Genomic DNA, 25,231 nt, shown 5'->3' with positions numbered 1-25,231 from the left:
ATTAAGATTTGTTTCATGTTGCATTTATCACTACTGTGACACTAGTCTGTGTTGATACAAAGCAGAAGTTCACTACAAAATGCCTTATTACAGAGACAATCAATAAAAGCTATTAAGTCTTTAACCACCGAAGGCAATTTGGTATCACAGGAACCCTTCACACTCTGAAGTAAAGCTATGGTCTCAGTCAGCTGAAGCAATCCCTCTTACAGTGCCTTGAAGCTTAACACTAACAGCCTACCTTAAGATAAGTACAAGAGTAAAATAATTGGTTTTTAGGCAAGAAAACCAAGACCTGATTGAAAGAGTAGAAAGGTTAATAAACCCAACCCAAACCAAAAGAACAAATCCAAACATCTCCCTCCCATCAATCCCAGAATTATATGGAATGCTGGAATGATTAGGAACATACATAATTGGTAAGATCAGGTAGAAAGTTTTTCTCAGTAGGTGAAAATGGTGCCTCTGCACACAATCATGTTTAAAGTCAGTTCTCATTACATATCCTGAGGAATCACGTAAGTCAGGACCTGCAATTAACAACCAAAACAAAATTCTGTCCAGATGCGGCCCAGAGCCGACTACTGGTGCAGCTGGCATCCTTAAGCATGAGATTCAGTAGGATGCTGCACCTCTGTCCTCTGTGGGAAGGGAAATATACTTTCACATAGCGATGCTACGTTCCAGACATTATTTTTATTTGCATATCACATACCAGGCACAGGAAAAGAGAAACGGCTCACAGCATGAGATGGGCTGGCTCTGGCTGAACGCCTCTGCCGTGGAATCAAGTGCACCTGTTTGGAGGCATATTTAGCCAAAGGCCAAACTCTACCATTCAGAGGAAATTTATTTAATCACCTAGCAACCTCACTGTTCTCCCCAGTAGAATAAACAACCAGAACAAGTACATTTTGCACTTCCTTGTGGCTGGTTCAGCTCCTGGATTGTAACAGGTTTTTCTAACTACAGGAATTTTGGCCAGGTCAAACACAAATCCTCTAGTGTAAACTCTGCATTTCCTGATACAGTGTGCTGTACTAGAAAAAGAAACACAAGAGTTTATGACAAGCAGTTTCAGAAGAAGAAAAATACTCCAACAGACAAGTTTTGCATTCACAAGATCAACACATTCGCAAAAAGGTCATTAAAATACAATCCAAAGTAACTGGGAACAAATTCTACTTCAGACAGCTACAGTGAACAGACTCAAACCAGTATGTGGTAAGTAGCATAATAAGATGAAGGTATTTTATGCATATAATACCATGATTTTCAAATTATGTAGTGACTTTAATCTTTATAAACAAAATTTCACACATTTGCATGTTTGTGTTAATCTTTAAAATACAGCACTACAGTATTGCCCAGCCACAAGAACAGCAGATGGCAACTGACCACACTGAAATTCAAGAGCTGTAGCACCAGCTACAGCTCCATCACCAACAGTGCAACAGCCCAGGCACTTCAGAGGGGTGCAAGAAACCTTTTTGTATGCAATTAATGTCGTAATTCCAGGCAGCCGTCATCCACATGTACCATGTATGTTCTTCCACAGATGTAACATTTCTCATCTTTAAAATCAGGCAACTAAGCTTGGCAGCAGCTGTGGCAATGAATTCCACAAGCTAGTTATATCCTGCAAAAGTGCCAGCAGGCCAGAAGTTATCTGTGTGCACATTCCAACATCCAAAGAATTAACCCGATTGCAAAGACCACCAAAGGAGGTAGGAACACTACAGTCCATCCCCTTGAAAGCAAAGGATAATGCTGCTTGCATAATTTAAAGATGCAGAAAAGCCTTCACCCTAGCTACACTAAAAGCCCTTCGTCATGGAAAGGACAATCAATAACATTTACAAGCCCCAATTTAAGCAAGCAGGCAAGCAAATCAGAATGTACCACAATATGAGCTTGAAACTGCTGTTACTCTTTAGTGCATGCTACCCCTTCCATGATCTGTGAGATTTGCTTCTGATACTGTCTCAGAAGATGTAAACATACCTAACTCACTTGAGAAGAAGGGAGCAACAGAGTTCAGCACTTACTCAGGAAGGAATAATCTTTCACAATAACACAAGTGTGCAAAATTCATTAGAAGGCACAAAATATGCAAGTGTGTTCCACTTGACTCCATGTACTCAGCTGTATGTCTCTTGTGATCTCTCTGTGAAATATTGCTTTAGTATTCTTTTTTTTCTTCTTTTTTGTTTTTCAGAAGAAAGCCTCTTATCAGGGTGTATTTGGCATAGAAGACTTGATTTACTGCAATGTATGCTTCCAGGCTGTACATACATGAATTAGTTAAGTTGGCCTGAGTATTGCAAAAAAACTTTGCGTGGAAAGCAAGCCACACTGCTGGACACTGTTCAGATGCAACAGAGACCTCCACTTAGTCCCTCCCACTCTAACTTTTATGTTACACGTCTTCACTCCATCTTCCTTCCAGGAAGTAACTATATTTAAGAACAGTAACTAAAATTAAGTTTATTTTTCCCTGAAAAGATGAATGAGAGAGATCCTTTTTCTAAGAGGACAGGAGGATACCAAATCACATTGTTGTACTTCATCGGGTACTTCAGGAAAATGCTGAGTACAGCAAAGATACTGAGCAGATTTGCTGTCAGTCACAGGATGAATTCAAAGAATAGATTTCAACACTGCAGAGCTGTATCTGGATTTCTACTCATGTAATTTAGATCAGAAACTCTCCCCTGTCACTCAATTCAGAGTCACAATGAAGCACAAGCTGCCTGATCAGGTGAAGAATACAGCTGTGTTCCTGGAAATACAAGTCTCACTGGCATTGGGGAACAATGGCCAAGCCTTGGGTGGCCTGGTGATGGGGAGAGGCATTAAAGGCTAGACGTCTTCTGTGATTTCAGATTAATTCCAGATCATCTTAATACTCTGCTGCACTTGGGAAACAAAGCACAAACCAAGAAACAAAATAAAAAGAAAACAACATTGCTGCTAACAATCCAGTTTCATTCCTAAACAACTAATCTGGAGGTCAGCCCAGGGACCTGACCTGAATTTCAGTAAAGCTTTAGCAGCAGGAGCACATTCTGCCATCATTTGTGGCTGAAGAGGTTCTTATCCCTAATGGAGAAGTTAGATCTAATATGAAATTGATTCTTCTTTTTCTCAATAATCCATGTTGCTCAGATGAGGTTCCTAGCAACATATGCAGGGCTAAGAACACTGAAAGTGGTGGAAAGCATTCGTGAAATTAACTGTGGTTCCCATCTTTTGTGCTTTCATGGATTAACAAGCAGGCTCAGTCCACAAGGGCTGTGACATTCTTGAACTCTGCAGTAAGAAGAAAACTGGACTTTGCTTTTCTTCAGTGGATAGCCTTTTAGTGACACATCCTGGTTGTCATCTCTTTCTGTAAAACAAGAGGGGGAGATTTACATTTACAGGTAACAAATAGCATTTGTTGTAAAGCCTGAACACACATCTTCCTAGTTAATATTTCTGCATCTCTGCTCTTGTTTTTATGTACCACTGTGGTTCTGTCCCCCCTGTGACATTCAACGACAATGAACATAACTGTCAATTAGCATGCACCATTTTGTCATTTTTATCAGCTTTAATACCCTACTAATTCTCGAGGTAAATGGTGCTGCATCCCACAAGAAAGAAATTATTCACCTCCAAAAGCAAGACACCTGTCAATTTAATGTAAGAAAAAGGATTTCAATCACTGTTACTGAAGCTGTGGCCAACAGGAAACATGGAGATACATTCTCTGCCTAGTTACTTCTGCCTACACATGGACACAAAGGGAACATGGACACAAATCTTCTTGAAGACTTGACCAGCACTGAAGCATGGGGCCTTGGAGCACTCCCAGAGTCCATTAGGAACTGGGGTTTGGGATCCATACAGGTTTTTTTTCTAATCTGATTTAAGGGCACTCTGGCATAAACTCTCCAGTAAATACCCCATTCTGGAAAGAAATATCAGATGATCTGTCCAGTAGCCATCCACATACATGGCAGAAATGTGTGCTGTTTGCTGCCAAGGCTGAAGGCTGCCACATATAAGGGTCACCGTAGTTGTGCAGGTTTTCCATTTAAGTCCTCTTTCATATTGAGACCATACAGCACTTCCCTTGGAGAATCTATTTAAATTTACCAAGTTATGAGAAGTTTTTGAAAATCTTCTTAGCTGGCTCCAATAGTTTGTCATAAGATCACTAATATCTAATGCAAACAGCTTTCTGACAGTTTTGCAACTCTATCTTTGTTCTCCCATGCAGAAATCTAGGACTTTTTTCCCCTTCCAGAGCTTTAGTTTTCATTTCTTGTAGAATCATAAACTGTCTTGCATCACTTATTCTTTTGCTACCATGCATGTAACAGAATGGAATAATGTCATTTGCAGCTGTTATAAAGACAATGGTAATTAGTACAGCAATTTATACAGTAAGGTGTGATCTTCACAGTGATCCATACAGTGATCTGAACTAGTAGTTGCTTCTCCTCTGACTTATTAAAGGTGACAAAGGTGAATGTTCATGGAAAAATCTGTCCCTTTTTCTCCTTAAATATTTTTGGGGCTTGAGGTGTTTAATTTTTCTTTTAAACATCTGCAGTTAGGCTTATGACTTCAGAGCAACAAATACCAGAAGCATAACTTGATATAATTCAGCACACTGCTGGACAGCTTCCTAATGTTTTATACATAAGGAGATACAAAATGCCTCTCCCTCTTCTTTCTTTGAAGGATCATAAAGAGAAACTATAATAGGAAGTAAAGACCAAAATACAATTTATAAATACATAAACACCATGATAACTACGTCTGACCAAAGTAGGCACCTAGAATCTGGAAATACCCAGCAGCACTCAGTTTGACAGGAAGCTCTTCCCAGGGAGGGCAGGTCAGTTCCACAAGCCCTGGTGTGGTTTGACACCATGCAGAACCATTATTGAGAGGGCCTGACACTGTTTCCAAAGCTGATTTTCCCATCTGAGGATGCCCTGTCCCAGCCCTGGCCACTCCCCAGCATCTGGGCTCCGACCTGCCTCGGCATGGGCTGCCAGGCTTCTGTACAGGCTGCAGGGACACGTGCCTTGTGGAGGCTGCTCAGTGCCTTCCTCTCCAAAAATCTGCTGCTAGTAGAAAGGAGATGAAACATGCTCAGAAAAAGAGCACTTGTTGCCAAAGTCTGTGGTTTCTTCCCAGTTTTAAATTATTCCTTTATCTCCCTTATCTGAAGATTAATTAGGCGCTAATGCTGCTTGAAGCAGCATCAATCTTTGCAGTCCCCTGCATGTCCATATTATACTATCAATAACCACAGCAGATCTGTGAGGTAAAACACCACCACTTAACTATTCTATGATTCTATGATTCACTTCTTTCTCCATCTGCTGCTGAACAGATACTTGAAGACAACAGCATCTTATCCTGTTAGAAAAGCAGTAAAGAGGGTAATGTGGACACTACTGGAGTTGTAAAATTGGCTATCCTCCTTCAGAAGCAGTGCAAACTGCTTCCTGATAGAATAACAAAACATCATAAGCAACATATTCAACAGGCAAAATGGGTCTCCATTCTTACCTCAAAGAAAAAAATGGCATCAGAGACAGGAGCTGAGGCATTCGTGTGTCTAGGCAAAGGAAAGAATAAAAGCCTAGGTAATTTATGCCTAAAATGTAACCAGACGGCTTTAAATGAGTTTGCCATGTGTTTCAGTCATATGCAGCTGTGAATGCTTCACTGCTTGAGAGTTATGAAGCATGGACCTACCATGCCATTCCTAACTTTTCCGTAGAGTCAGAATTTATTTTTTTACAGTAATACAAATTCTCCCGAAGCTTCTCCCTCCCTTCATGTCTGGGTTTTTGTTTGGTTGGACAGTTATATTCAAGGTCCCTTACATTCATTACATCCTATTCCACCCATCCGGTCAGGAGAACGTTTCTGGCAAATGGCTCTGCAGTCTTCTCCCTGCTTCTACTTAACCAGCCTTCTGTTTCAACACCTGCTTGGCTTTGGAAATGCTCACCAAAGTTGTAAAGTCAGAATAATGTTAAAACTTACAAAACATCATCTCTGACTCAGAAACTTTCTCTGTGTTGATCTATATTATTATTGCTAAATGTAGGACACAGAAGTACAGACATACAGTCACACTGCATTCCTGCATATATTTGCTTCAGCTTTTACTGATTTCAGCCATGACAATGAAATGGATGTGCTTTTTTTAAACAAACAACAAACTAAGCAGCAAGCAAACAAAACCCGCATGATCCTTAAAACAGTGACCTGGTACATGTTTTGGAAGACTGATCTACTTCCAGTTGTTTGTTACAATAGGAAAGAAAAACACACAGGCAATGGTTTCTCCAAGAGACAGATAAAGTTATGAAGGAGGCAAAGAAAAAGCTAGCTTACTTAAAATGCTGGTGAGAATGAGAGGAACGGTCATACCCACAGCATCCATCAAGGCATGAGGTGTGTTGCAGAGCATACTGCTGAGCTTTTAACAGAGCAAACCTCTCCTACTTGCCAAACACTCCTTCTGGGATGCTTACCTTTACAAACTAATCACCTGCTCTTTACAGAGCCTGATGGAAAATCCCTCACTGATTCTGATGAGCACAAGGGAACTTGATACACAGCTCCACTCTGCTTAACTCAGCGGAAAAGTCCCTCTCAAACCTCATCAAAGATCTGGCTCCTTATTTATTCTGGTGGTATACAGCCATTAAGTGAGCACTGCCTTTGATACAAACTCAAAAGCTGAGTCTTCTTCAGTGTTTCCGGAGTTGTTGCAACTTTGTGCTTCTCCGAAACTTCACTGAATTTGGCAAGGTGTAAAGGCATGTTCTTGAGTAATAACTATCACTTAAAAGCACACGAGGGTACTTCCCAAACATGGGAAATGACAACTCGCGGCTGACTGACTCTTCTGAGAAGGCAGGAAAACTGGTAATGCTGACTCTTTGGTTTAAAGTACTAGGATACCCAGCTGCAGCTGGATATTAAATATAATATACAGGCTAGACAGACAACTTAGAGAATCAGACACAGAGACACAGACAGGCACACACAAACATTTTTAGAGATATTTAAAACTTTCAAAGTCTTCCTGTGCTGACTAAACACACAAAACACCATTAACAGAAACTCTTCACACCAGAACTTTTGATACCAGATACGCTTCCTCTTGAAAATACATCACAAGATATTCCACAGCATTATTCTGTATTGCTGCATTCAGACTTGCCCCTGCTTTCAATTTCGGATTACACAATTGACTAAAAAAATGAAGGCAGAACTAAATGCTGTTTTCCAAACCCAAAATACAAACCAGAAAATAAATTCCTGATCTTATCTGTGTGTTGATTATGGCGAAAAAACAGCCACTGAGAAGAATTTAACACAGGACTCCCTTCTAAGTAGCTTAAAGAGAAACACTGGTCATTCTCTGTCAAGCCCTTTAAAGTACTGCCTCACTTGCTGGAGTTAACACTAACAAGCCACTTTGTAAGCACCAGAAATCCATCTGGTTTGTTACTATCTGTGATTTCACAGAAGGATTCATTCCTCAGTATTTTTCAGGGAGTACCAACCAACATAATTCCCCAGAAGAAGGGAGAAAAGCAACACACAGTCTTAAGAGGGCAATCAATCTTTATCTCTGATGGATACCTGGTTCTTTTCCCTCCCTACTGTTTTAATATGTGTGTCAGATATATTCAGCACATAAATCTATACCTAACTCTTTCAATTTCCACTCCTCAGCTTGTCTTTTCTGCAGGAAAAGAATTGGAAAAATCTGACATCTTACAGCATGCATGAGTAGATGAAGAAATCTTTTTAACAGGACAAATAATGAGTTCCCGAATAAAGAATCATATTCTTCTAAGAAAATAGTGTTGCTATGATTACGTGAGTCAAATATGGAGTTGGAAAACATAAGTTGGAAAAAAACAGGTACCACCTATGTACCAGTATCTAATGGAAGCAAGTGGTCTGGAGTCTATGTCTTGTGCAAAAACTAATGGGAAAGTGAGTGAAGTGACAAGAGTAAATAGTATAAATGACAGCATCCTGTAAGAACACCAGAAAAGTTAATGCAATGATCATCTTCACTAAAAACAGGGCTGTTTTCAAGATCTGAATCCTCATTCAGTGTCCATGTCCTACCCGCCACTTCCACTTCCTCAAACCACAGCTGTATAGGGCTTACCACCTCCTGCTATTGCCAGTTGGCAAGCCTAAGGATGATCTGACAACAGCCTGTTTTAGCCATTTGCCAACTGTTTTAAACAAGGTGAGGGTGGAAGATGTGAATACAAGTATCTCAGCAGAGCAGTGGTTAGAGGAAACACATTGGCTCTTGACAGGTAGCGATACACTGCACAGATGTGTCCAATACCTTGGAAAACCTGACTGAGTAGCTAACAAGGAGAGGCCAGCAACAGATACCATGCCTAATTCACCTGTCCCAACTAACTGACTTAGAGAAAACAACCTTCCACATGTATCCTGTCACATACTCATGTCTTCAACCACTGCAACCCCCAAAAAACCCAACATTGCTCAGTCTTAACTATATTCTTATGGTTAAGGAACTCAACTGTATAACAATCCTGTGAATAAATACATAGTATTGGGCAGGAAGGTAATACATACTGCTTCTGATCTGTGTGGCTCATGATTGAGTGCACCATCAGCAAGTTTGCCAATGACACCAAGCTGTCAGTGCAGTGAATGCTGAAGGTAAGGGATGGGATCTGGAGAGACCCTGATACAGGCAGCAGCCCTGCAGAGGAGGACTTGGAAGATTTGTCTGACAAGAAGTTCAACATGAGTCATCAAGTGTGTTCCTGAATTGTTCAGCCTGGAGAAGAAAAGGCTCAGGGGAAACCTTAGAGCAGCTTCCAGTGCCTAAAGGGGTCTATAAGAATTCTGGAGAGGGACTTTTTACATGGGCATGTAGGGATAGGACAAGGGGGAATGGCTTTAAGCTGTCAGAAGAGGGATTTAAATTAGACACTAGGAAAAAGTTCTGTAGTATGAGTGTGGTGAGACACTGGCACAGGCTGCCCAGAGAAGCTGTGGCTGCACCATCCCTGGCAGTGTTCAAGGCCAGGTTGGATAGGGCTTGGAGCAACCTGGTCTAGTGGAAGGTGTCCCTGCCCATGGCATGGGGTTGGAACTGGATGATGTTTGGGGTCCCTTCCAACCCAAACCATCCTGCTATTCTATGATCAGAAGGCTCTGCTGGAGCAAACACAAGCATCACCGGGACATACCTTTCTCCTCCCTACTCTTACAGACAAAAAAAGCAAGCTACACCCAAGGGGAATCTCATACACATGCAGAGAGGCTCATACTGGCTCAGTATGGAGCCAGTTCACAGGCTTTTTGTTCAGATCAGAACCACAGAATAAGTAGACGAAGAAGCAAAAGGATTAAAAGAACATTTTACATACTGTTCTTCAAAGCACAAATGGCTGTGACTTCTGCAACCTTTTTGCTGTTTTTCTTCACAAAGATTTCAGCAGTTGACAATCATTAGGTGGACAAAGCTCTTTGCATCCTGGTCACAAAAGATGCTGTTTACTATGCAATACCACAGATCATGAGGTTTAAGTTCTGTCCTGTGCAACTAATCTATACTCAGACAATTAATTGACCAGGATAGGAAGGCTGAAGCCAGATTTGTAATAGCAAAGCCATTTGCAAAACTCCTTTCTTCTAGCATTTTTAGTTAGAAACACACCCTGAATCTTCACTTAGAAATTGTTTTCTCCAAAGTTACCTAAAAAATTTCCTTGACTTCTTTAGTTACCCCTGCCTCCGTATACTGACAGAAAAAAATAAAAGACTGGCAATTTCTATCTAGTGAGCATATTGATCATTTGGGTATTGCATTAGGTTTCAGGATGTTTTCCACATTCTTAATTGTCATCATACACAGGACCAAATGAATTTCTCCTATGATTCATGGCAGTTACTCTGAGGCTATGGATGGCCTGATAATAGTCCCAGCTGATGACTCCTGAATTGGTACAGTGATGTTTGCAGGATAAAACTCCTGTCTACAAACATAATCCCTTATCACGGATGACAAAGGCACTTTATCAACTAACTGCAAGTCGGAAGAGGATCAGGAAATTGTGCTGCAAAATGCACCTGTCAGTAGGGTTACATCTAAGTAGATACTCAGAACATGCATTTGGATGGCAGACTTGCTTAAAGGCAGAGTATTCCAAGGAGGTACTTTCACTTTCTGCATGTTTTTGTCTTCTGTATCTTACCTTACCAAATGGACTTTAAATGTGCTGCTTTTGGCATTAAGGTCACACAGAGTGGATAAGCAAACAGTTACGCCATAGCATAAAATTTTGCAGAAAATTTATCAGGAGACATGCTAGTTCTCTATTGTGAACTACAGTTTTGTTATATATAGTAGGTATTTTACATAACTGTTTTTATACACTAACAGATCTATTTAAGTGGGACAATAATTACATCTTTCCTTCCCCCTTTTTTTTTTACAAAACTGCCAAGTTCATTTTTTTCCTTTGACAAACCAAAAAATTTGATTTGCTGTTTCTCAGTTTCCTAGTTTGTGTGGATTTAGAAAAACTAATAACAGCCTAATCCAACACTCAAGAAAACCAACAGTCACTAAACAAGTACTGTTCAAATTAGGAAAATATGTATTTTTTGTTAGGTAAAATAGCTTTCCTGGAACTTGTTCTCAATAATGTCTTCACAGTTGCCTTCTGATGCCAGTTAGGCTACAGGATTAAGTTGTTAAGTGCTACAGAAAGGAAATTATAGCTATTTTTCGAACAGTTTTCCAAAATTTCAAATTGTTTTGAGCTTTCTTTTTTTTTAACAAGTTTGTTATTTGTGAAGATTGACAACAATCAGTGGATTGCTTCCTTGTTTCAGTCTAGTAAGGGCAGCTGATCTATGTCATTCACAGAAGCACAGGATGTATCTAAACTGCAATGCTGGTGAAAAAGCTTTTTCCAGTTTCTGCTTGCTGTTAATGTGCTTTCCAAACAGAGCACAGACCATCACCAAGGACCTGTTTTGCTAATCAATACAAGAACCAGTGTAAACGGATACAAATTACAGATGGAAAATCACATCAGATTAAATTCTTAGTGGTTTTGTCACTTTCTGATTCCACTTACAGCGTATTCTCCACGGTTTTTCCTTGATGGGGCATGAACTGTCAACTCTGATTCACATCATCTACCAGTTACTAAGGCATCACGTGGTTACTAAGAAGCAATTTTGGCTCTGACTCATCTGGGAATTTAAACACGAGCAAGCCCATGTGCAGAAAGCTCCCATGTGAGTAGAGCAGGAGAAACACATATCCATTATAAAGCAAATAGTTTCAAACCCCTTTTTTATATCACACCTGACCTGGAATGCCCCCGTAATTTTCTGTGGTTTTGCAATCACAATTGCTCTTTTCTACTGTGTTTTTTTCTCCTTGTTGCTGTAACCAAGCCAGCTACTCCCCACAGATACTGAACTAGCACAGAGCAACAACTTAGTCTAAAGTTTCCTTTATTCTGGCCTTTTTTATCTTGTTTCTATAATCTCTTTGAAGTTCAAATGTAGTATTGTTTATTGCAAACTGCGAAATGCGGATTAATTTGGAGAGCCTCTTTTAATCAACAGGCTATAATTTTAATTCACTGGCTAAACTTTAAAACAAGACTTCTGTTGTATACTCCTCACCAGCAACAGACACTTGTACTTATGCACCCACAAAAGACAGGTAATTGTGTCAAAGCACAAGACAGCAGAGCAGTTAATCCAGAGCACTTTACAGAATAACTCCAAAAACTCTGATGAGATGAAGACACACAGAAAATTGTCAGTAGGAAAGCCATTCTGTCCTTCTGTTCTCAGCAGTGTCAGCAATACCTGTTCAGTTCCGTATGAATTTGGTTTTATTTCCTCATGCTCATTTCTAGAAATGCTGGAGCAGTTTCCCTTTGGAAAACAGACTGAAACACAAAAGCCTGAGAACAACAGTACTCCATCAGAGAGAAGGTCCATCTGGCTCAATAGTCTTGTCCCCAAAGTGGCCAATCATCAGTGTCTAAAGGACAGCCTATGAGCAGAGCAGGTCTACTTCTGCCAGGGTTCTGGGATTGTTCTAAGGCCCTTCTAAGTCACTCTAAGGGTGACTTACTGTGGCCTTTCAATACTTGAAGAGGGCTTATAAGACCAGGACAGACTTTTTAGCAGGGCTGTGTTGATAGGATGAGACCTTTTGCTGTGCTTTTGCAGCCAGATTTGCCTATCTCACATTGGCCTTTTTAGTCATCAGCGTGCATGTAGTAAGCGTGGGTAAAGCCCTTCTCAAAACTTCGTTTGCGAAGTCAAGCCATGAATGAATGAATGAATGGTTTTAAACTAAATGAGGGGAGATTCAGGCTGGATATAAGGGAAAAAAAAAAAATTACAGTTAGTACAGTGAAACACTGGCACAGGTTGCCCATCCCTGGAAATATTCAAGGTCAGGTTGGACCTGATCAAGTTGAAGATGTTCATTGTAGGGGGGTTGGACTAGACGACCTTTAAATTTCAATTCCAACCTGAACTATTCTGTGATTCTACAATTCTGTGATAACCACCAGTTTCAGCTGAGCTGGTGCCCAGCTGATCCATCCCTGGATCTGATAACACAAAGGCTAGTTCTGAAGGAAGTTGAGAGGGCTATCAAGTTAGCAGCAATGAAGGGCAGGATCGTTGCTTCCAGTTTCAGACTGCATTCATCATGGCTTAAAATGCTTGTGGAACTATGCCTTGAGTGATTTTTTTTTTTTTAAATAGATTATGTAAGATACTAGCTTGGAAATGGCAACGCTGTGTTTTCACAATCAATGCCATGCATATGGCAGCACTTCTGACATTCTGGCTGTAAGTACAAAGAAAGCTTTCCCTTTGCCCGTGTACATGTTTTTTGTTGTTGCACTGAACTTGCCTACAATCCTGTCAATTAATACAATCATGGGGCCAGAGCACCCTACAGCAGCACACAAAGCAGCATCCTGTGTAACGCCAGTGTTGGTGTAAAACACATGAACTTACCACCTGTACGGCACATGAACATACCACCTGTGACTGCAGGGATAAATTTTTCTTTGAATTTTACGTGAAGATCTGGAATAACTCCACTGACTGAGAAGAAAGTACCTCAGGTTCATATCAGTGTCATCGGGGCATCAATGACTCTCTGAATCATAGAATATAGGAAGGTAGAATTATGGTAATTACACAAACCCAGATGTGTAATTTCCTGAACACATTTATCTTTGAAATCTTCTGTCACCCAGACCATAACATGCTTTAGCAAATAATATATAATAATACTTTCTAGGGGGAAAAAAAGAAGATAGAAAAGAAAAAGAAACCCAAACAACTGAACAAAGTTTAAGGATTAGGTTAATGTATTAGACATCCGTCTCTTTACTTAGTAGGCTGCCTGGACAAGCACTAGAAGTTTCACTCAGAAAGACAGCTTTCTAGAGAGACAAGGAAATTCCCCCGCATTTAGATGGTTGCTTTTAAACAGCTCCAAATATTGGATGAAAATATTAGCAGAAGCAAATCAAGCCAAAGGAAGCTTTTACACTGAAAATTATGGAGAATAAGGCAAGAAAATCTTACTGTCTTCGCTTACCCTGCAGATAAACTCCATCCTCATGGAGGCAATTACCAGCTTCACCATTTTTGTACACTGAGCTCCACTGACTGCACCACTTCCAGCCCCAATGCTATCCATTCGCTACTGTGGCTGACTGTCTCTGCATCTAAATGAAATCAGCATTTTAACAGCTATCAGAAGAGCACTTGTAAGTAATATCCTTTATTTTACTTCATTCAAGTGTAATTATTACTTTCTGTTCTTAAAATGTTAATATAAAAAAATTACTTCTGAGAAGAAGATCAACGTTTTAACAGGATGTGACTTACAAAAAAAAAAAAAAGTGGAAAATGAGTAAAGCAGATGGTCACATTCTTCTGTCTTTTACCCTGTCCTCTGAGGGAAATTTCACTATATGTTACAAAGTTATGTAGGGATCTGTTGGGAATCTCACTGGTTTGCAATATATTTTTCGTATTTCTGTAAAGAGCACAAAAGTTCATCTTTGCTCCATAAGAGGTCACTACCTTGGTTAAACAAAAAAATCTTGTTCAAAACTGGTAGATACTGGTATCTCGGGCAAACATTTGTGCATTTGATGAATCCTAGTAGCTTTGAGAGAAGCAGATATACTCAAAGCACGTGAATAATTTCTTTCTATTTGGCAGGGTCCTCCTTGTGCATAACTTCCCATTGCTCACTGGCACAGTATAAATACTTGACCTGCCCACATTTCTGTAACTGTGTGGTTATGGAGACTTGAAATATACGTGGGTTTGCAACCTAGATTTTTTATTAGATCATGAGTTTCAGGGTACATATTGAATATATAAGTGCATAAATTTTCAGGCCCTCTGTGAACTTGCACAGGTATCTAGAATCATAGAACGGTTTGTGTTGTAAGGGACAATAAAGATCTTCTACTTCCTCACCACTCTCATAGTGAAGAAATCTTTCCTTATATCTAAATCTGAATTTACCCTCTGACAGCTTAAAGCCATTCCCCTTGTCCTATCCCTACATGACCTTGTAGAAAGTCCCTCTACAGATTTCCTGTAGGCCCCTATTAGATACTGAAAGGCAGCTCAGGGGAGACCTTAGAGCATTCTCCAAGCTGAACACCCTCAACTATCTCAGACTGTCTTCAGGCTCCAGCTCTTAGATCATGTTTGTGGCCTCCTCTGGACTCGCTCCAACAGGTCCACGTACCTCTTATGTTGGGGATCCCAGAGCTGAACACAGAACTGCAGGTGGGCTTTCATGAGAGCAGAGTAGAGTGGCAGGAACACCTTTGACCTGCTGGCCACGCTCTTTTTGATGCAGCCCAGGATACGGTTGGCTTTCTGGGCTGCAAACCTGATCGTCTCCTACAGTGGGCAGTTCCTCATTCTCCTACTCCCTGCCTTTGCCTCCTGTGACTTGGGCAGTGTGGCTGCAGCTCCTGCAGTGAAGACCCAGGCAAAAAAGTCACTGAGTACCTCATACTTCTCCATGTCATAGGTGATAAGGTCTCCCGTTTCCTTCTGGAGGGGGCGCACATTTTCTCGTCTTCCTTTTTTTTGAAAGCTCTAAAATATTACATCATGATCAGATCTCTAAATTTAACACTGAAATCTCACCGCATTTTTAGGTGGTTGGGGTTTCTTTTACTTAACTCTGACAAACACAAGGCACAGTGCAATATCAGTCAAATTAAAATGCAGAGATTTAGAAATCATAAAAAGATACTCTGATACACACAGATGAATGCTGAGAAGCTGGGAGCAGACTTGGCTGCATCACCAACTGCTATCTGACAAAATGCACTGAGATTGAGTAACAAATCTCTAAGGCCTCTGAATCAGAGGGCTCTTACATGACTGAAGGAGAGCTATAGCTCTGGATTCTTTGTCTCTGTTCCTCTGTCTGACAGTCAAGTTCTGCTGGGGAAAAAGGACCCAAACAAATCACTCTGAGTTTAATGCCTCTCTGGCATTAACTTTATCACTTTTCAGAAGCCTTCAATTTCTAGTTTACCTGCCCTTCCTAGAAGTGATATTGCTGTAGCTGTGCTGATCCTCGGGTTTCATCACAGGAGTATGTGAGTGCAATGTGTATCAAAACCAAAGTGAGTTGCGACTTGGAAGGGAGGAAGAGAAATTTTTCACTGAATTAGAGCCTGACAAAGAAAGGTGTTTCTTCAACAAGTGTTTCGATTAATTGTGGATTTTTTTCCTCACTATCCAGATCTGTAATGAAAAGTTTTGCTAACTGGCAATAAATTGACTAAAATTTCCTGAACCAAGATGTTGCTCATGACACAGAGTACTCATATTTCTTCAGTCCTATATACTATGAAATCTGTTGTTAGAGAAAGGGGATCACGGAAAGGAAGTAGAGAAGCATTACTTGCTGTAGCTGGACTGCCATCTGAACAGTAACCTACCATACTGAGGCAGCTGCATTAAGATTCTCATTAAAGGGCACGTTCAGGTGAAGTGTTTAAAGCACCCTATACAAGCAGACACCTACACAGGGTGAGGGTGGGTGGGATGGAGGTAATAGGCACCACACCGCCAGATAGTTTTGGCCATGGGAAGAGGCTCGGAAATGAATTAATGTGCCAGTGGAAATAAAGCCAGTCACACAGGGAGCCACCACAAAGCAGATGCCACATCTTAAAATTCAAATCTTAGTTTATTCCCAGATAGCTTCCCCATGGAGGCAGGCCTTAAGGGTCTCCTGAGAACTCTCATGGTGTGGGCTGCCTTTTCTGCCTGTTAGCTTCAGGAAAGGACAGATATGCACTCAGACTTCTTTTCCCCCAGATTTACCAGTTGGACATACATTTTCTTCCTCAGGACCACCTGTGGGGTCAGTGACTGTGCCAGCCTCCTTTTCTGTCCCCACATAAAACAGGTCTACAAAAACTTGGGGATCTGTCAAATTAGCACAGTGATGAGGATGAGAAAAAGACATGCAGAATTTTGAACTATATCCCCCTCTTTGATTGCAGAAAGGGTAACTTATGTAACTCCTGAATGGGAGGGGGAACCCCACTTGACTCATTTGCTTCATTTTATAAGTGCTGCACTGGGTTGCAAAAGGCTGATAAAATCTAAAGAGCAAAGTCCTGCAGCCTAATATTACTATTCATCTACTGCCTGCTTCCCCAGTCATTCCCCCTTCTTGAAGTTATGTTGATAAATCAGTTGCCTCCCGGTTTAATAAAGCTGTGGCAGTTTATTTAATCAGCTCTTGGCCCATTTTCTAATTAAGGGAGATAATGTGGGCTCATTTCCTGCTACGGTGAATCTGGCAGGGCACAGGTTGTACTCAATGACTGCATTAAAATTCAAGAGTGTTTGTAATGTCTGCTTTTGTTTTAAAACTCCCTCCCTTCTCTCTGCCCAGATGAAGACAAAAAGACAGATGTGTTATTTCTGCATTTCCACACTGCTGACACCCACACAAGCCAAGGACAGGAAGATGGAAGCAGGTGGAGCTTTGATAGTTTGCTGACATGGTGCTTTCCCAGGGCAGGTGAAACATTTTTCTGGGAGACTCTCCATCCCAGCAAAGTTAATAATACTGCATCGTATGATGGTCCTAAAGATAATGTTGTGAAGGAAGGGAATGCTGGAATGCACACACCAGTTGGAACATATTAGCAGCTTGCTCTGCTGCTGGGCTTGGGCCACCGCCTGCACCACTGGCCCAAATCTTTTGTCTGTCCACTTAGTGCAGAAGCCATAAGTGCAGCATTAAATCATTTGTGTGCTCTCTCTATTCCAATGTAAGCAAGAAACTTGTAATACCTGAAAATTGCCCCTGTTACTACCTCTGAAATATCCTACCTTGGATCTTGCTTCTGACACATCTCAGCACTTAACAGCTACAGCTAATCCAGAATCAGCAGTCTGGCAGGGAAGTTCTCTTTTGCAGGCCCTCCTTCTGTCCCTTAGGACACATTCAGATGGAATATTAAGCTCTTCTATGTAGAAAGAAACCATAGGTACATTGCAAGTTACTGATACATGCCATAAGCAGTCTTTCAGCAGGCCTTGTGAACTGCTGGAAACAAGACCATCCATTTTGTCTGACTTTTCAGTTTTTTCTTCAATCCACATAAGCATATACATGTACCACACCTGCAACAGCTCCAATTCCTGTGGAAACCCAGGCAGAAATCACTTTGCCACACTTTCAGAAGCGTTTCATATCAACTATGAAATATACCTCCTTGCAATGTGCCTTTATGTGGAACAGCTGAAAATTTGACATGGTCCTGGTCAGCCCTTTCTAAGTGACACTGCTCTGAGCAAGGCTTTGGACTACATAATATCCATAGCTGTCATAGAACCTCAGCCATTTTATGATTCTGTGGAGAAAAAAATAATAAATCCCACTGTTTTGAGCACTTCATCAATAGTTATATGATACCGTATTTCCAAACTCTGACACTTGGAGAAACATTGCCCTGATCACTTTTAAAGTGCCAGTGAGGATTTGCAGGTAAACTGCTTCCTGAATTGCACCTTACTTTTCCTTCCCTGCTTACACTTTTATTTTATTTGCATTTGAAAGCAACAGTGAAAGCATTTCCATTTCTGGAGTCTTATTTTTGGAAACAATGAAATTAACTTTGATCTATTTCAGTCCAAATGGAAATGTCTAGTTTTGTTATGCTGCTAATTGAACCTCTGTCTCACTTCACCTGTCTCACTTAGATCCAGAGTGTGTTCTGGATGTTAACACACTCAATACCTCCACAAACAGTTACTTAAAGATTTAAAAAAAACATGAACAATTCACCTTTACACAGACCAGTCTTCCTTTCATATGTGTTTTGAGTGATTCGAGGGTGTAAGTATTATGCTGTTACTGACCAATGAAAAAAGATAAAATTATATATAAAATATGTAATACAGGAAGAAACAGAAGACAAATAAACCTCTATTTTCAAATGGCAGTATTTCCCACCTTATATTTTTCCATACAAAATATACTGCACTTTTCTCTTTCTACTGAGCCTACCAAGCATCACACAAATACTGCAGCAGACGGAATGGGTCTATGGACAGATGCAAGTGTTTATCCCTATAAACTGCCTGTGTTCAACCATGGATGTTACCCTCAGAGGAAACCCACTGCAACAAGCGTTGGGAAAGGCTCAGTGAAAGGAGAAGAAAAACTTCCTGGAGCTTTCCCCCCAACCCCACACTTACCAAAGGCTCTAATTCTTTGCGGTCGATGAGATTGAACTCTGTCACAAAATAATAAAAATGCTTGTAACAAGTATTGACGTGAGCCTCAGCCCCCATAACGATGATGCGGTCGAAGTGATGGATGTAGACGTGAACAAACACCCGAAAAAGCCGGCAAAGTATCTTCTTGCAGATCTGAAGGAAGTTCTTCGGAAAGGGAACACCTGTGAATAGAGTAGATTGGATTGTCATAACCATCCTGTCATCCTCCCAAGACAACGGCTTTGGAGCAAAGCATGAGTTGGAAATGCAAACTAGGTTATGACTTCCTAGGCCTCCTTTCCAATCTAGAAGGTCACTTAATGCACACATCTGACCACTAGCATCAAAGGTAACTGAATACTTAAGCAACTTTAGTGAATCAAGACTGAGAGGTACTGGTCCTTTTTCCATAAATAATTTAATGGAGAAAAAACAGTATTATAACATTCAGAAATGTGATTTTCACTACAGTGCACACTGTCCCATTAACTTCAATGGTTTTACAACCTTATATGGCTGGTTTGCACACTGATAGACACAGCGCTCATCCTAGAAGTGACACTCTCCTGCTCATTTCATTCAACAGCGGCATTTCATATCATCAAATTTAATGATGAATTTGAAATAACTTGTTTGAAGGACACACCCCTTTGCTTTCACCTTCCTCCCAGTTGTGTGTACCAATCCGGCTCTCTTTTAATAGAAAAACTCTTGAGATGACACAGGGATAGCTCATCCAAAATACCTTAGAAGTTAAACCACTTCACAGCCAGAGACTCCAAAGCAGTAGCAAAAGCAGTATTTGCAAGTAAACAGTCGGGCATCCACAGTGTGGCACTAATAATTCCTTCAAAACTGCTCCTCATTAAAGACTTATGAATTGTATGGCATTGTGTATTGAGCTGTTCCAAAAAGCTAAAGCGTTTATCTTCTTTTATGACTGTCCCTCAGACATGATGACTTTAGTGCCATTGTCAAAACTGTACTGTTATTTTTCTTTGCTGCACATCCTCCTGACTTCTTAATAGTTCATGTTTTAGTGAGATCTGAACTACCTAACTGTAAGTTATTGCTTCTTTTAAGACAAAAAACAAACATCACAGCTAGCCAGTCCCACACTTTCTGAAACCCCAACTCATGCTCAACAACAAAAATATGTAATACAAGAGGAAGCAGGAGACAAATAAACTTCTATTTTCAAATGACAGTATTTCCCACCTTATATTTTGCCATACAAAATTACGTTTATTATTTGCAGAAAGAAGCTGGAGATAGTAGATTTAATACTGTTGCAAGCTTTCTGGTTTTCAAATTTTAGTCTCGTTAAATTAAATACTGCTCAGGACTCATAAGAATGTGAGATAATGGATAAATTGCCCAGTTGCACTGAGGGGGGACATGAAGACATACAGCGACAATTTCCATAATGAAAGCAGATTTTTGATTATAGATCACATATATTATCAGCTGTGGCTGTGTCAGTCTGGGTCACATCAACAGAAACATGCACCTTATTTTCGACTCCTTAGCCAAGGAGGTACGAGGGTATATGCACTGCAGACGTGAACACTGCTGTGTTTGTTACCATGGAAGTAACATGGCACATTAGCAAGCAGAAGTATCCTGCTCAGTGTATCCCTGAACTGCCTCTAGATTTGCCACTGCTGAGGTGCAGATGATGTGGGAAAGTGCCTTAGGGTTTTTTTGGCCTGTATTGGGTTCATCAGAGGCAAACCCTTTTGATGTAATTTCAAGCAGCTTTAGAGATGCAGTGCAGCTCTTCTTACTCTTTATGTATTAACCAGGAACCAGCAAAATGGTCACATCTATCAAAACACAAGCCCTTTATTTCTTTAAGAAATGTTTGCTTTCTGTTGCCACATCCATTCATCTTAATCCTAGAGCTAATATCAAAGGTCCCAGAGGAGGAGGCCTGAATGCTCAAGCATGAACTGAGACATCGCTAAACTACGGAAATGATAATATGTACAGCTGCCTTCCCAATACTTGAATCAAAAAGCTGCTCAATTAGCTGAACACCTGGGTTATAATACATGATTGTTGTTATTTCCAAGGGCATAATAAATACGATCTATCAGAAAACATGACAGAACCTCCAGTTTGCTTATTAACTAGGGGGATCACATTTCTGCTACAAGAGCATGTATAAATTCAGGAATGACTACCGCAGCAGCCTGCTTTACATTTTTGTAAAAGCTACCCAAAGCAGAATTTTAAAATATTAGGCCTTAACAAAGGGGAATAACTAGCAAACTGGTTCATTGAACAGACATAAAAATTCTTTAAGGTGCTGTATGTTCTGATCCAGAACAGGTATGTCCCAAAATGAAGAAAAATTACTTTCTTCCACGGGCTGACCTAATTATGACTGAAGAATGTTACTGTAATGAAGAAACTCATGCTTCTGTATTAACTGACTCAAACATGCTGAATAAGCCAAGCTGAAGAATCCTTTTAACTTCTCTGCAGCCCATGCTCCCACTTAACAGTAAGTGCAGTAAGTGCAAAGGCCATAGAGCACTGTTTCTGCTGCGTGTGAGGACTTTCATCTGACAGCTTTTTAGACGGGTTAGGCAGTCAATCTGAGGAGATGTAAATAACACACAGGAAAGAGAAAATAGCTGGTGCAGAGAAGCTTAGGGTACATAATTAGCTTGCAGTGTCCCCACTGCCTCTCACATGCATTAAGTTTTCAGACAGGATGTGTAGTTTCACTTGCCACTGCGGAACTTCCCCAATTTTTCAAAGCTATCACTGTTTCATTTACTCTTAAATAAACAGTGGAACACTGCTGCTATCACAGCATTATTAACTAGGTACAGCAGAATCTGTAATGGCTCTCTGACTTCTCTCCCTTTCCTGCAAAACTGGTTTAAAAACTTGTCATGGTTTAAACCCAGTCAGGTAATTCATTCGCTCAGTTCCCCCCCTTTCTTGCCCTCCCCCTGCTCCCGGGGGGACGGAGAGGAGAATCGAAAAGAATGCAACTCCCACGGGTTGAGATAAGAACAGTTTCGTAACTAAGGTATAACACAGATCACTACTGCTACCACCAATAATAATCATGATAAAGGAAATAACAAGGGAAGAGAATACATCATCTCACCACCAGCCGACCGATAACTCGCCCCCCCAGCCCCACCAAGCTCTGACCGATACCTCCTCCAACCCCGCAGTCTCCCAGCCCTTCCGGCTAACTCCCAGTTACCTCCTGGGCATGACGTGCTGTGGTATGGAATACCTCTTTGGTCAGTTTGGGTCAGGTGTCCTGTCTCTGCTTCCTCCTGGCTTCCCCTCCTCCCTGGCAGAGCATGAGGCTCACAAATTCCTTGGCCAAACCAAAATATCCTTGTTATCAGCTCTGTTCCCGAGCTGAAAGTCAAAACACTGCACTGCACCAGCTACCAAGAAGGAGAAACATGACTGCTACTGCTGAACCCAGGACAAAACTGACACAGTGTCCTAAATAGTTAAAAAGTGCCTCCTTGTGCCACTGAAAGCAACTGGTAGTGGTGCAGTGTGGTAGACTCCTCAGCCTTGGAAAGCCTGCCAGCCAGCCTGCCCCTGGAGTGCAGAGGAGGTTCAAAGCCTGGTCATCCTCAAGGTATGGATGCAGCACTAGTTTAAACATACACTCTGTTGCTCTTTGTGCTCAAAATTAGACAAAACAAACAAACAAACAGAAAAGATACAAATCTGGTCTCAGAGAAAAAAAAAAACCTAATACAACAGAACAGATCCTGATCTCAGTTACAGCAGGATGAATCCAAAGTAATGCCATTAAAAAAAGGAAAAAAAAAAAAAGTTAAATGATTCTCGATTTATAGTCTGAGGTCAAAATTTGGCCTAATGTTTTGTTCCCACTGCAACTGCTACAGTTATAAATAAATCAGCTACAGAACATAATCATTATGAATGCCTCTTGGGAATGGAGCAGCTTACATTTAGATCCTTAATTTGCTAAGGAGTCTGTTCTCTGTTCTTCAGCTCAGCCACAGTAGCCTTTGCCTTCTTCCCTTCTAAGCCCTCATTTAACATTTAAAATATCCAAGAATAAAAACGATTCTCTGACTATTTGTAAGGTGATACCTTAAAGAGACACAATGTAAACCCACCAAATTAGACTGCTAAGTTATGGTTAATAAAAGACAAAGAAATACAATGATGACACTGAAATTTTTGAGCTATCTGCTACTTGCTGAAAGAATTTCTGGATGAGTGAACTTGCAGCCTTGGTTCATTCATAGGCTGAGTCCCAGTGCTGCTGTATGAGAAGAAAATAACTTGGTATTCAAAACCCCAGAGCTCCCTATTGTGTCCCCAGGATGTTCAAGCAGCTTTGAAACATCCCAGTCACAGAGTAGAAGCTCCCTTTACTCAAGAGTTACAAATGTAATTGGGAAACAATTCAGTGAGAGGTTGTTAGGCATGGTATAACCAGTAACAAACATCACCAGCATGACTGTACCCATATGTAGAATCATAGAATAGTTTGGGTTGGAAAGGACCAACCCCCCTGAAATGGACAGGGACACCTCCCACTAGATCAGGTTGCTCGAGGCCTAATCCAATGTGACCTTGAACACTGCCAGTGATGGGGCAGCCACAGCTTCCTTGGGCAGCCTGTTGGCAATACTGGGCAGTGTTCTCACAGCAAAGAATTCCTTCCTAATATCTAACCTAAATCACCCCTGCTAACTTGTCTCTGGAGTGTGTGCTGCACTTGCCAGTTCTGTACTGACAGACTTCCCCTGCGAAAAAGCTGCACCCATACCCCCTGGTGACATGTACCACAGCAGTGCAGGGGAACAATCACAACACTTCCTCTCTGTTTCAACCTCCCTGCACTCTCCTGACCTTTCTGCTTCTGTTGACTTGCTGGAAAAGGCTGCTCCTAAGACGAGCAGGAATCTACAACTTCCAAAAGTCAACCTGCCTGATCCATTTCCCACCTTCTTTTCCATCAGAAAACGGAGGGATTTCCCCCTTCTTTTTGAAGTCAGCCTGTTGTAAGCTATCGACTTTGCTTCTTACACATTCTTAGTTTGAGATCAGGTGATTTGTTCCTGTACAGAGTGAGCATTCAGATCTGACTGATTACCAGACAGACATATATGACAATTGCAGACAGTGTCATGGCCTTTTTATGATGCTCGCTCCCCAAAAGCTGTATTACAACTGCTATCTGCTCAAAAGGCTGGTCACAATAACATGGAAGAACATGTTGACCATCTTGTGCTGTGATTACCAGTAAGTCAGTGGTATGTTAGTTTAAAACACTGATGCCATGATGAAGGTCCTTCTTTAAACCCCACTGATACAACGCCTGTTTTTCACATGACACAAAAACTCCAGTGGGATAAAATAGAGACTAAATGTTAAAGAAATGAAATTAGGTGAGGATAAAGGAGAGTAACTAAAGGTCTGAGATTATGGCAACAGGCAGAAAGTCTGTCTCATCCGATACATCAAAATCTTGACTCTTCTTACCTCAATGTGTATCACAACCTCCTCTGATGTTAGAGAGGAAACAGAAGAAGAGTGATGATACAGTTTGCCTTTGTTGCCTAAATATCCCAAGGCAAGAGGCAGAAAGTATATGGTCCCAGAAAGTCAATACTGAGGAACCAGAGGGAACAACACAGACTTTTTGCCCTGTAGTGTTACATGCATTTCTTGACTGGCTCACACTCCTCCTATAACATGCAACGAAAATGACTGCCCAGTTAAATCCTATGTGATGCCAGATGAGTATTTTTGAGCTTTTGTACTCGTGTGGTTTGAAGTCTTGCTTTACTCAAGGGATGCTGGTGAACCCTTTAGCAATTATGTTCAGAAATTTCACTGCACATTTGAAAATCCTTTTACAGGCCACAGTCATAATTCATTCATTTTTTTTTAAGTACACATATGGGAAGAAGAAGAGACTCTCTTCTCCACTGGCAAAAGGATTCACACTGTACTATTGCAAACACAGCTCAGAAACAGATCAACCTGCTAAAGTAATTTTTCCTAGTGTTGCAATACAGAGCATGAAAACAGTGTTACCAGACACTAACAATCTGGAGAAGGCACCTGAACCAAACCCCTCCTCCCCTCCTCCTACCCTGCTTTTCTTCTCCTATCCTTGATAAAAGTACAAAGACCACCAAAGACACCCTTAGCTACTGCTAGAAGCTCTGCTAAAAAAACTCCTATCCTGATAAGAGCAGATGTTAAATGTTATCTTGATGTGTTAGTCGAGGAAATGTCTGTCTCAAGGGCCAATGAAAACAATGTCAGTTTTGCTGGACTTTGTTCCTCTCATAAGTAACCAGACAGCTGC

At 40.9% G+C, this 25,231-nt stretch overlaps 1 protein-coding gene and 1 long non-coding RNA gene across 7 annotated transcripts in view; one reads left to right on the top strand and one right to left on the bottom strand.

Moving 5' to 3' along the window:
- Window positions 1-348: 348 nt before the first annotated feature.
- Window positions 349-3,414, top strand: LOC134156409 (uncharacterized). Its single transcript, XR_009961901.1, has 2 exons — window positions 349-1,542; window positions 2,219-3,414. It is a non-coding gene; the product is annotated as an uncharacterized LOC134156409 (long non-coding RNA).
- MOB3B (MOB kinase activator 3B) overlaps window positions 3,255-25,231 on the bottom strand; it is an 84,650-nt gene continuing 62,673 nt past the window's right edge. For 3 of the 6 annotated variants that reach the window (XR_009961898.1, XR_009961899.1, XR_009961900.1), the window contains 3 exons: window positions 18,865-19,067; window positions 13,694-13,823; window positions 3,276-3,391 (listed from right to left, as the gene is read on the bottom strand). Coding sequence is in view for 3 of the 6 variants with exons in the window: in XM_062604410.1 (XP_062460394.1) it covers window positions 3,362-3,391; window positions 18,865-19,067 (233 nt within the window). In the remaining 3 variants the exon portion in view is untranslated. Of the gene's footprint in view, window positions 3,392-13,693; window positions 13,824-18,864; window positions 19,068-25,231 lie in introns of those variants that run through there. The other 3 variants (XM_062604411.1, XM_062604410.1, XM_062604412.1) reach the window with 2 other exon arrangements.

This window comes from Pezoporus occidentalis, unplaced genomic scaffold (genome assembly GCF_034315485.1).
Source record: "Pezoporus occidentalis ecotype Australia unplaced genomic scaffold, CSIRO_AGI_Poc_V1 ctg86, whole genome shotgun sequence".
In the NCBI taxonomy this organism is placed as follows: domain Eukaryota; kingdom Metazoa; phylum Chordata; class Aves; order Psittaciformes; family Psittacidae; genus Pezoporus; species Pezoporus occidentalis.
The sequence above is the reverse complement of the archived record's forward strand: the minus strand, read 5'-3'. Positions and strand labels throughout refer to the sequence as shown.